This window comes from Lissotriton helveticus, chromosome 1_1, assembly GCF_964261635.1.
Source record: "Lissotriton helveticus chromosome 1_1, aLisHel1.1, whole genome shotgun sequence".
NCBI classification, from domain to species: domain Eukaryota; kingdom Metazoa; phylum Chordata; class Amphibia; order Caudata; family Salamandridae; genus Lissotriton; species Lissotriton helveticus.
The window spans coordinates 1,007,529,663-1,007,542,548 of NC_136057.1; the positions used below are offsets into that span (position 1 = coordinate 1,007,529,663).

The 12,886-nt window shown below is 43.8% G+C and overlaps 1 protein-coding gene across 1 annotated transcript in view; it reads right to left on the reverse strand.

The window, feature by feature from the left end:
• Positions 1–343: 343 nt before the first annotated feature.
• LOC144771748 (uncharacterized) overlaps positions 344–12,886 on the reverse strand; it is a 160,897-nt gene continuing 148,354 nt past the window's right edge. The window contains exon 6 of the mRNA XM_078656051.1: positions 344–659. Coding sequence (XP_078512177.1) covers positions 639–659 — 21 coding nt within the window. The 3' untranslated portion in view covers positions 344–638. The remainder of the gene's footprint in view (positions 660–12,886) is intronic.

Sequence of the window (12,886 nt, forward strand, 5' to 3'; positions counted from 1 at the left end):
TATGGTGCTGGAAACCAGAGTTCGAGCCTAAATGTCGCGTCCACATCCTGTGATTCTGGGCAAATCACTTAATCTCCCTGTGCCTGAATGTGTAAGTAACCGATGCTCATGTGAAGTGCTCCAATACCTTCGGCTCGAGTTCGCGCTATATGAATATGCAAAAAAAAACCACAAAACTACACAGAAGATAAATAGAGAGACAGTGATGGAAATACAGACACCTCTGGGTTACGGACAGTGGTGACACTTTCTAGAAAGGCATTCCTTCAGACATGCAAATAGGAAGATATTTAGTTGTTTACATTACTGTAAATAGCATATTTCTAGCCCAATAAGTAGATCATTTTAAATCCTACTTTTATTGTTTTGGCAGATGAGCTTAACAATTGCACAAATATTACAATTCATTTTAAATACAAATGTGCATATTTTCAGACATAAACAGTGCGCATCAGAGAAAAATGTCTTGGAATTCGTTGAAAGTTGCTTCTTGCCTATGAAGTAGAAGGATAATGTATAAATCAGACCAGAATCACTCAATGCTTCATACTATGCAGCTGCTGTGGGCTTAGCAAACGCAACTGGTTCATTCTCCTGGACCTCGTGACCGGCTGCTGAACTTGCTTCTTACTGTTGCCTCAAGCGATGGGTGACTCCTTCTGCATTAAACAGAGCACAGAAGTGAGAAACACTCATAACAGCTGCCTTACAATACAGAGATTTGCTGAGCAGAGCCATGGGACTAAGGGGCATATTATCAAGGGCTGTAACGCCGCTTTAGTGGCACTTTTTGCCACTAAAGCGGCGATTTTTATCGCCCTATTAGCAAGCTGTCGCTAACAGCTGTTAGCGACAGTTTACTGGCAATAGCGCCTGTTTTTTTGCCGCTTTGCATGTCAGCGATATTTATCGCTAATGACATGCAAAGTAGGCGTTCCTCACTAAAAGTAAAGGGAAACAGTCGCAAACACAACTTCCCCCAATTATCAATGCACACGCAACGATAAAAAAAGTCTTGCTAACCGAGATTATCGCTTGATTTTAACGCCTGATAAAAACTTGACTTACCCATTTTATCAATGGGGGGTGGGTTGTTAGGTTAAGTACACACTTGCCTATTAGCAAGCTTTTCATTAGCGCAGTTAATTTAGCGCTGTTATTCTCACGCTATTTCTGGTTTTCGCCGCTATCACTGGATTTTTTATCGCCTTAGAGATAAGCGTTGCTAATCTCGGCGATGAAATCCAACGATAGACGGCGATAAAAAAAATGCAGCAAACATGGGTTAGCGATAATTATCGCCTCTTCTTGCTAATATGCCCCCAAGTCTCCTCCAAAAGAACAGTGAGAGGTAAGAGATAAAACAATTGTGAGCTCCAGCGGAATATTCAAATTGCAATTCGAAAATCGCAATTCCTAATGTAAGAAAACGTACAAACTTCAGATAGTGAATCCTAATGGGGTCTCAAATAGTCCTACCTCATGAATATTAAGGCGGTAGGTCGAAATTTGCGACCCATTAGGAATTGCAGCCATCAAAGGCATGGTGGCCTGCTGGGATCAGCAAGCCACCATGTCTATGATTTGCTTTTAATAAAGCAATCTTTTTCTTCTTTTAAATGCAGACCGTTTTCTTTACAGGAAAACGGGATGTGTTTCAAAAATGAAATAAAACGTTTATGTTTTATTTTTTAAGAGCAGGCAGTTCCTAAAAAATATTTGCTTCAACATTCACAAAGGGTAAGGGATCCTGTGGGGACCCCTACCCATTTTCAAATGGTTACTACTACCACTGAGGTGTCGGTAAAAAAATGAATGTTTTGCAACTGTATTTTGGTCACAACACATCAACCTAGAAGTGACTCACTGTGACTGAGTCAGTGCTTGAGTGGTCCCACATTTTCTCACTCATATACTAAGAGGGAGAAATGGGACTCCTAGTAACATCCTCTGCCTATTAACTATCCACACTATATGTATGATAATCAGTTCCCCGACGCTCAACCCCCAATTAGAAAGTATTGCTTCACCTTCCTATAGTTTGGAGATATAACGACTTAGGGGGTGATTTAGGGGCCCATTATGATGACGGGCGGACTTAGTCCGCCCGCCATTATATCGGGACCCGGGACCGCCCGCCATAAGGGCGGGGGTCCCGATCAGGGCATTAGGATGCGCCCGCGTTGTGCTTTTCAAAGTGCAACATGACAGGCACCGCACGGTGCCTGCCATGTTGCACTTTGAAATGGGGGGGGTACCATAGGTACCCCCCATGTGCAAACCCCCAAGCCAGGGACTCCCAGGGGGCCGGCAACGGGCCCCCGCAGGGAGTCTCCGCAGGCCTTTCCGTTGCGGCATTGCCACCACGGAAATTCATTGGTGAAAGCCCATTGTAATATGGCGGGCGGTGTCTAACAGACACCGCCACCATGTTACTCGTTTTCCGCCCCGGCCGCAAGGCGACTGGGCGGAAAACATGCGGGCGGTGTTTCTCACCGCCACGGTCCACCCCGCCATACTAATATGGCGGGGGGAATTGGGCTGTGGATGTCGGGCGGATTTCCTCCGCCAGGCTGGCGGTGGCTACCGCCTGCCTGGCTGAGGAAATCCGCCCGACATCCTAATGGACCCCTTAGTGTTTAGCGGAGAAGAAGAGAAACTGACAGTCTGACAAACCTGCAGTTACCCTGCTCTCTTTAAAGTTGGGAGAGCTGCTGGATTTCTGATGGTGCATCCATTGAAAACCCATGACCCACTGGCCCGTCCATTACAGGGTCGCAGGGTTATATTGTCAGATATCCCACACTTTTTAGGAGGTGTTGTCCATCTCTTGTTTCTCCTGCCTGTAATAGTTCAGCAAGGCATGGCAGTGCAGTACAGAAAAATATAAAAATACTTTAAGGCGCAGGGAGAAAACTTCCTGAGATCAGAAGTAAAAAGCTGCTTTGTGGGGTTGTTAAAAAAAAAAAGAATGCTGGAGCACAACAACATAGCAGTTTACTCTGCATTGCATTCAAGCGAGCCAAATGTTAATACACCAGCAGGAGTACTTTCGGTACATTGCCAGGCAAGTGATGACCCCTTAATAAGGTAGTTGCCCTTTCACCAATGGGTGAAGTTAAGGGCCTCCTTTGACCCAAGGTTTCTGCCAGATACCCACCAGCTTCTAAAGGAAACCCGGCAGTTCTCCCACCCATAACTAGGGCAGGAGAGCTATGGTTTTGCGGAAAGGGAGCTCCACTATTTTATAGTGGAGCCCCTGTTCTGTCAAACCCTAAAAGACACCGATAGTCTGACAGATCTGCTGGCCTATGTCCTCCTCTTCCAAGCTGTCGTTGCTACTACTGTGTGTGCTCTCCTAGTCATTGAAACTCTGCTCAGCACGTGCCAATTACTTGTTGAGGTCTTGTTTTAGAGACACAGGGAAATGTGGAGACAGATGAGTGATAGTGTTGACTTCAACTGAGTGGTGTCAGCTTGCTAGGTCTTCTATGGCACACTGCTGCAAAATCACAAAATTGCATACTAGTTTTCAGCTGCTGTCTTTGGGCCAGATGTACGACCGTTTTTTGCGACTACAAAATTGGTCTGCCCCATGTACAAACACTATTTTGCGAGTCAGTTACCTATTACAGACTCGCAAAATAGGGTTTGCGACTTGCTATTCGGAAGGGGCGTGACAAGGGCGACTGCAAAACACATGCAGTTTACCACTTACTTCAAGTAGGTGGTAAGCCACTCGCAGATTGGAAGGGGTCCCCAGGGGACGACTTCCCTTGTGAATGGATGTGAAAATATTTTTAGATTTTTAAGGAAAACGGGCTGCATTTAATAAAAAAACCTGCTTTATTTAAACAGCAGGATCACTTGTCCTGCACAACCTTTGGTATGCAGGAGGAATGTGGGGTGTCCCAAGTAAAAGACCCTCATGCACGTGATGGGTATGGTGGTAAACTGAGCGGTATATCTTGGTTTTCCGCTTTTTGAATCACGTGTGTGCATAATCATCAGGTCAGTCAGGGTATGCAGCCTCCACCAGGAGGTTCTTACCCAAGGTTGGTACAGTAGTGAGCCAGTGACGGGGGGAAGGAGGGAAAAAGAATTAAAAGTCCCGAAAAGTCAGATAATGATTTTATTAGTTCTGTATTTGGGACTGGTAAACTCTGTAATAGTGCATCTTGTGGAACTTGTTATGAGTAGTAGATGTACTTAGAGTATTAAGGTCATAAAAAGTGAGCTAAAAGATGGTCGACATGTTTCTGCCTCAATTGCCTTGACTAGGACTTACGGGCATTCATCAGGACCCATAGGTGAATAAGGTGAGGAAAATATAAATATACAAAAGTGCTCTTGAAAATGGTGATAAGAAATAGGGATTTTCTAAACCTGTTTCTCTGTTAAGGAGGTCACAGTGTACCTGTAAAAAATAAACAAAGTTGCGTATCGACAAACAAAGGGCGGGGTACAAAGGGACACACATTGTGCAGAAATCTGCTTTGTACGTCTATTCTTTGATAGACTCATTCACAACTAGAAAATGGCAATACTTCATAGATCAGCTAGTATATGGCAATGTCAACTCTTTCATTACCGTTCCAAACTCATGCGGGGGACTGTAGCATGCCTGTGGTTGAAAAGCATGCATGTATTGACCAGTGTTTCACTTATGTTACGAGCGTACATAGAATTATGCAGATAACAGTGAACATGCGTTATGTCCTAAGGATACCAACACAACTCATTCCGTAAAGTGAATATATCTAGGTGGTTTTCTATTTGTTTATATCACGTGTATTTTATTGTTAGTCCCGGACTGATCTTAAGCTACGATCAGGGAACTCAGTTACCTCACGCGCTTTTCTAACGCGCTCCAGTCGGGTAGTGGAGCTTCAGGCAGACTATGGGAGGAAAAGGTATTGGATTAGTGGTTTGTTGTTAACAGAATACTTGCGGTTTTCGTCTACAGATCTCTGTTCGGCCGGCACCTGTTGCGTCTTGCGCTGGCGACCTCTTTGCGCGCTCTGCTCTCGCTGACCCGGAAACGATGAGGGTGAGTTTCCGGGTCGGGATAAAGACGCTGCTAGTGCGTCAACAGAGCTGATTGGCCGCTCGTGATGTTACTATGGAAATCGCAAAGTCGATAGTGACTCTTTCCTTTTAGTTAGTGCATTTTATCAAGATGAACCGATAAAATTGGGAGAAGTGTCGATTACTATGACAGCGCTCACTTCGTGCACAGACTGTAAAGTGCCAGATGGATTAGGAATTTGGTTGGGCATTTTCTATGTCGCTGTAGTGAATTTTGGGAAAATTTATTGGAAAGATATCCTCATTATTTTCTCTCAAAGGGAGCAATTATTATGGCGGATTCTTCTTGATTATAGGTCACCTAATCTTCTTCGTGTGAGACTAAGCCACGGGATGTTATCATTCAATCCTTCTCTGTGCGTATTAAGCCTGTGTACCCACCTCTGCTCTTTCTCGAAGAGGATCTTTTCGGCATTTCTATCTTTTGTGGTTAAGGTCTCAAGGATGACCCACTGTAGATCTTCGGTTGTGTGGCCCATCTCTAGGTAGTGGTTCGCCATTTTAGTGGTGCTCTTTTTGCACTTCACGTTACTTCGGTGTTCACACAATCTCTGCTTAATCTTCCTGCAAGTCATTCCGATGTATCTGAGGTGACAAGGGCATATGATCATGTAGACCACATGACTGGTGTTACAGTTTGTGTGACTCCTTAGGTACCATTTGAAATCAGATCGTAGTTGTAACTCTTTGGTGGCTTTCGTTAGACTACAGACTGAGCATGAACCACATGGGTAATGTCCTGTCACCTGTGGGTTCCCCCATAGATTCCTCATGTCTCTGGGTTTCTTTGGGGCGGGTCTAGTATGGACTAGGAGGTCCTTTAGGTTTCGACTCCTTTTGTTAGCGAACCTAGGTTTTGGCCAGGTCAGATCGCCCGATGTCAGAATACGCTAGTTCTTGTTAATCATTTTCTAGATGCCATTCGTCATTGAATTGTATGTCGTTACGCAAGTCAGTATTCCCTCAGCTAGTTCTTTTGGGGTAGTTTCGAGAAGTGATTCCCTATTCTGATTTCTAGCACGTTTTTTGCATCTGTTTATCGTTTTTCTTGGGTAATCCCGGGCTTCCAGTTTTTTGCAGAGATCACTAGCCTGTGATTTGTACTCGGTGGTGTCGCTGCAATTCCGCCGCAACCTGAGGAACTGGCTGTATGGTAAATTTTCTCTCAGGGAGCGGGGGTGGAAGCTATTGTACGAGAGAAGGCTGTTCTTGGCCGTCGATTTAAAAAAAGTTTGGGTTTGAAGTGTGTCTGCCTCAGCATAGATGGTCACATCTAAAAAGTCAATGCTTTTTTCATCCGCACAGTAGGTGAATCTGAGGCATTCGTCTCTCTCGTTCATCCAGGTATGAAATTGTAGTAGGTTGTTCTGATCTCCTTGCCAAATTACAAAAATATCATCGATATATCGTTTCCAGAACAATATATGATGATAATAGGGGTTAGTATCCTCGTTCAGAATGTATCGGTCCTCATATGTGCTGACATAGAGTCCTGCCACGCTCGGGGCAAATGTACTGCCCATCGAGGTCCCATGGCATTGTAGGTACAGGGTGTCTCTGTATTGGAAAAAAAATTCCATAAGGGCCATCCGACAACACTCCAATACAAAATGTCTGGGGGGTTTGTAGGTCCATACAGTATTGAAGAGTATGTTCTCAAGGGTGTCCATGGTTTTGCCTTGTGGAAGGCTGGTGTATAGGCTTTCCACATCGAATCCGACTAGAAGCATTGTGGTGGGTGAGTACTCGATGTCCTGTAGTTGGTTTAAGGGATCTCTCGTATCCTTTAGGTACGTTGGGGTTCTTTGGACCAACGGTCTGAGATATTGGTCAGCGAACTCGGAGACAGGCTCCAGGATCGAGCCGATTCCTGAGACGATCGGTCGTCCAGGTGGCGGTATTCGGCCTTTGTGTGTCTTTGGTAATGAATAGAAGTAGGGGATTCTCGGCGTGGTAGTTCCCAGAAATTCTCCTTCTTTTTTTGAGATCCAGTTGTTGGTTTCCCCTTCTTCAATCATCAGGGCCACAGTTCTTTGTAATCTCAATGTTGGGTCTGTTGTTAGAACCTTATAGAATTTGTCATCCGACAGTAGATCCATGCACTGTTGATGATATCCTTCTGCAGTGAGGAGAACCACCCCTCCGCCTTTGTCGGCGGGTTTGATAACTATGTTACGATCTTCTTTCAGGGTGTTCAAAGCTTGTTCTTCAAGTCTAGTCATGTTGTGAAAAGGTTTACGGGAATTCTCCGCAAGTTCATCAACTCCTTTAAAAAGGGCTTGTTCGAAAGTCTGAATTTCAATGGGGACTTGAGAGTTGAGTGGGCAAAAGGTTGATTTGTTTTTCAAAGTGGTGTCTCCTTCTCTAGTAGGAGGTTGATCTGTTTTGAAGAAAGCTTTCAATTTCAGTTTCCGGCAAAATTCTGCCAGTTCGCACTTAGTTTTGAATAGGTCATGTTTAGGGATAGGGACATATCCCAAACCTTTGTTAAGCACGCTCTCTTCATCTTTTGTTAAGATCTTATCCTTGAGATTCACGATGAGGGATTCGTGTTTGTTCCTGTTTTTGCTTTTGTTATGCTCCTGGTCTGTACTTGTCTGGTTTGGTCGGACCAAGTTACTCCTCTCCTCCGTGTTCTCTGTGATGTCTGGCCATTCCCTAAAAAAGGAACGCCTTGTTGGAAATTGGGGCCAGACTGATGTTGTGTTTGATGATTCATGATCGGTGGCCCTTGGAAATAGGGGTTCATCCATCCTTGAAAGTGAGGATTGAAGGGTTGGAAAGACATTCCTTGATTCCTCATCTGGAAGAACGGAGGTCGCCATGAATTGCGGCCTCGTCGGTTGCCTCTTCTGTTGTAATGTTGGGTCCTGTTTGGGTTGTGAGAATCGTTTCCTCCTTGATCTGAACCATTACTGGAAGCGGCACTGTTTGACCCGTTATCGTCTGTCTTGTAATCCTTACTGCTATAAGGATGTATTTTCTCCAAGGAAAATTTCTTACGTTCTTTTGCTAATTTCTGTAATTTTGTTTGGGTCAGGTATTCATGGGTGTCGCTCATTTCCTTGTTGATTTCCTCCAATCTTTTTTTATATATTGTAACGTTGACAGTATTATTTAGTTTCGTTTCGAATATTTCAATTTTCACCGTCAGTTCATCTGTCAGTCTTGTGGCCGTTTTGATGATCAGGACTAAATAGTCCCTGGTGCATTTCCATGAGATTGCAGACCAATCTTTTCTGAAGGGTAGATCTTTCAGGAAAATTCTCGGCGCATTTGTGACCCAGAGTCCCCTGGGTGCCGCATTTACTCTCAAATATTCGGTCATTATGATGCCGTGAACGGCTGTTCTGACTAGTTGTTTTTTTGTTTCAGTTAGTTCGTCCCATTCTGTAGAGCTGGAAAGGGTCTGAGTGAGGTCACTGTTCATAAACAGTGCCGGTCTGGCGAGTATTGCATCAATTTCTTCTATGGAATAACTTAATCCTAGATTCTCTGTCATGGTGATGTCTTCAGGGCAGTATTCTGATCACTAAGTTGTTCTTAGTCAGAATTCCTATGAGTACTCCCACAGCTGTGCGCTGCTCAGTATTATCTAATCACAAGAGGGAGGTGGAAAGACTGATCCATTCAGTTTCCTGGGTAAATATGCTAATCAAATGGAGAAGGATCACTTGTCCTGCACAACCTTTGGTATGCAGGAGGAATGTGGGGTGTCCCAAGTAAAAGACCCTCATGCATGTGATGGGTATGGTGGTAAACTGAGCGGTATATCTTGGTTTTCCGCTTTTTGAATCACGTGTGTGCATAATCATCAGGTCAGTCAGGTTATGCAGCCTCCACCAGGAGGTTCTTACCCAAGGTTGGTACAGTAGTGAGCCAGTGACGGGGGGAAGGGGGGAAAAAGAATTAAAAGTCCCGAAAAGTCAGATAATGATTTTATTAGTTCTGTATATGGGACTGGTAAACTCTGTAATAGTGCATCTTGTGGAACTTGTTATGAGTAGTAGATGTACTTAGAGTATTAAGGTCCAAAGAACCCCAACGTACCTAAAGGATACGAGAGATCTCTTAAACCAACTACAGGACATCGAGTACTCACCCACCACAATGCTTCTAGTCAGATTCGATGTGGAAAGCCTATACACCAGCCTTCCACAAGGCAAAACCATGGACAGCCTTGAGAACATACTCTTCAATACTGTATGGACCTACAAAACCCCCTGACATTTTGTATTGGAGTGTTGTCGGATGGCCCTTATGGAAACAAAAATTCCAATACAGAGACACCCTGTACCTACAATGCCATGGGACCTCGAGGGGCAGTACATTTGCCCCGAGCGTGGCAGGACTCTATGTCAGCACATATGAAGACCGATACATTCTGAACGAGGATACTAACCCCTATTATCATCATATATTGTTCTGGAAACGATATATCGATGATATTTTTGTAATTTGGCAAGGAGATCAGAACAACCTACTACAATTTCATACCTGGATGAACGAGAGAGACGAATGCCTCAGATTCACGTACTGTGCGGATGAAAAAAGCATTGACTTTTTAGATGTGACCATCTATGCTGAGGCAGACACACTTCAAACCCGAACTTTTTTTAAATCGACGGCCAAGAACAGCCTTCTCTCGTACAATAGCTTCCACCCCCGCTCCCTGAGAGAAATTTTACCATACACCCAGTTCCTCAGGTTGCGGCGGAATTGCAGTGACACCACCGAGTACAAATCACAGGCTAGTGACCTCTGCAAAAAATTTGAAGCCTGGGATTACCCAAGAAAAACGATAAACAGATGCAAAAAACGTGCTAGAAATCAGAATAGGAAATCACTTCTCGAAACTACCCCAAAAGAACCAGCTGAGGGAATACTGACTTGTGTAACGACATACAGTTCAATGACGAATGGCATCAAGAAAATGATTAACAAGAACTGGCGTATTCTGACATCGGGCGATCTGACCTGGCCAAAACCTAGGTTCGCTAACAAAAGGAGTCAAAACCTAAAGGACATCCTAGTCCATACTAGACCCGCCCCAAAGAAACCCAGAGACATGACGAATCTATGGGGGAACCCACAGGTGACAGGACATTACCCATGTGGTTCATGCTCAGTCTGTAGTCTAACGAAAGCCACCAAAGAGTTACAACTACGATCTGATTTCAAATGGTACCTAAGGAGTCACACAAACTGTAACACCAGTCATGTGGTCTACATGATCACATGCCCTTGTCACCTCAGATACATCGGAATGACTTGCAGGAAGATTAAGCAGAGATTGTGTGAACACCGAAGTAACGTGAAGTGCAAAAAGAGCACCACTAAAATGGCGAACCACTACCTAGAGATGGGCCACACAACCGAAGATCTACAGTGGGTCATCCTTGAGACCTTAACCACAAAAGATAGAAATGCCGAAAAGATCCTCTTCGAGAAAGAGCAGAGGTGGGTACACAGGCTTAATACGCACAGAGAAGGATTGAATGATAACATCCCGTGGCTTAGTCTCACACAAAGATGATTAGGTGACCTATAATCAAGAAGAATCCGCCATAATATTTGCTCCCTTTGAGAGAAAATAATGAGGATATCTTTCCAATAAATTTTCCCAAAATTCACTACAGTGACATAGAAAATGCCCAACCAAATTCCTAATCCATCTGGCACTTTACAGTCTGTGCACGAAGTGAGCGCTGTCATAGTAATCGACACTTCTCCCAATTTTATCGGTTCATCTTGATAAAATGCACTAACTAAAAGAAAAGAGTCACTATCGACTTTGCGATTTCCATAGTAACATCACGAGTGGCCAATCAGCTCTGTTGACGCACTAGCAGCGTCTTTATCCCGACCCGGAAACTCACCCTCATCGTTTCCGAGTCAGCGAGAGCAGAGCGCGCAAAGAGGTCGCCAGCGCAAGACGCAACAGGTGCCGGCCGAACAGAGATTTGTAGACGAAAACCGCAAGTATTCTGTTAACAACAAACCACTAATCCAATACCTTTTCCTCCCATAGTCTGCCTGAAGCTCCACTACCCGACTGGAGCGCGTTAGAAAAGCGCGTGAGGTAACTGAGTTCCCTGATCGTAGCTTAAGATCAGTCCGGGACTAACGATAAAATACACGTGATATAAACAAGTAGAAAACCACCTAGATATATTCACTTTACGGAATGAGTTGTGTTGGTATCCTTAGGACATAACGCATGTTCACTGTTATCTGCATAATTCTATGTACGCTCGTAACATAAGTGAAACACTGGTCAATACATGCATGCTTTTCAACCACAGGCATGCTACAGTCCCCCACATGAGTTTGGAACGGTAATGAAAGAGTTGCCATTGCCATATACTAGCTGATCTATGAAGTATTGCCATTTTCTATTTGTGAATGAGTCTATCAAAGAATAGACGGACAAAGCAGATTTCTGCACAATGTGTGTCCCTTTGTACCCCGCCCTTTGTTTGTCGATACGCAACTTTGTTTATTTTTTACAGGTACACTGTGACCTCCTTAACAGAGAAACAGGTTTAAAAAATCCCTATTTCTTATCACCATTTTCAAGAGCACTTTTGTATATTTATATTTTCCTCGCCTTATTCACCTATGGGTCCTGATGAATGCCCGTAAGTCCTAGTCAAGGCAATTGAGGCAGAAACATGTCGACCATCTTTTAGCTCACTTTTTATGACCTTAATATTCTAAGTACATCTACTACTCATAACAAGTTCCACAAGATGCACTATTACAGAGTTTACCAGTCCCAAATACAGAACTAATAAAATCATTATCTGACTTTTCGGGACTTTTAATTCTTTTTCCCCCCTTCCTCCCGTCACTGGCTCACTACTGTACCAACCTTGGGTAAGAACCTCCTGGTGGAGGCTGCATAACCTGACTGACCTGATGATTATGCACACACGTGATTCAAAAAGCAGAAAACCAAGATATACTGCTCAGTTTACCACCATACCCATCACGTGCATGAGGGTCTTTTACTTGGGACACCCCACATTCCTCCTGCATACCAAAGGTTGTGCAGGACAAGTGATCCTTCTCCATTTGATTAGCATATTTACCCAGGAAACTGAATGGATCAGTCTTTCCACCTCCCTCTTGTGATTAGATAATTATTTAAACAGCAGTCACAGACATGGTGGTCTGCTGACCCCAGCAGGCCTCCATCCCTGGGAGTTCTAGCCATTTCCTATGGGGTCGCAAATTGCACCTGCGTCATGAATATTAATGAGACATGCACTTTGCGACCACATTAGGAATCGCAAATAGTGTCTGAGACACTGTTGTAAATTGCAATTTACGAGTCGCAAAACGATGCAATTTGCGACTGACAAATTATAAGGGTTGCACATCTGGCACATTGTCCTTTACAGACAGATAGAGGGAGACCACAGGAAGCACAAATATTTCTGTTGACTTAAAAGGTATAAAAAAACTGTTACAGAAAACTTTATGACCTAAACTGATTCAAATATTTAACCTGTGGTCAAGGTGATCGTTCAATATTTTTCCATTGAACACATTTATTAATTGAAAAATGTACAATATAAGTTGCTTCTTCAAAACAAATTTATCAAAACAGTATAAATACCACACACTAAACGCGAATGTTAGTACATACAGCTCCTAGTTCTATGCATTGCTATTTTGTACACACACATCCACTCATATGTATGCACCCACACACGCACACACACTCACACACAAACACACACACACACTTCCCCACGGAACAATGTGCTACTTCCACCATGTGAAAATCAGA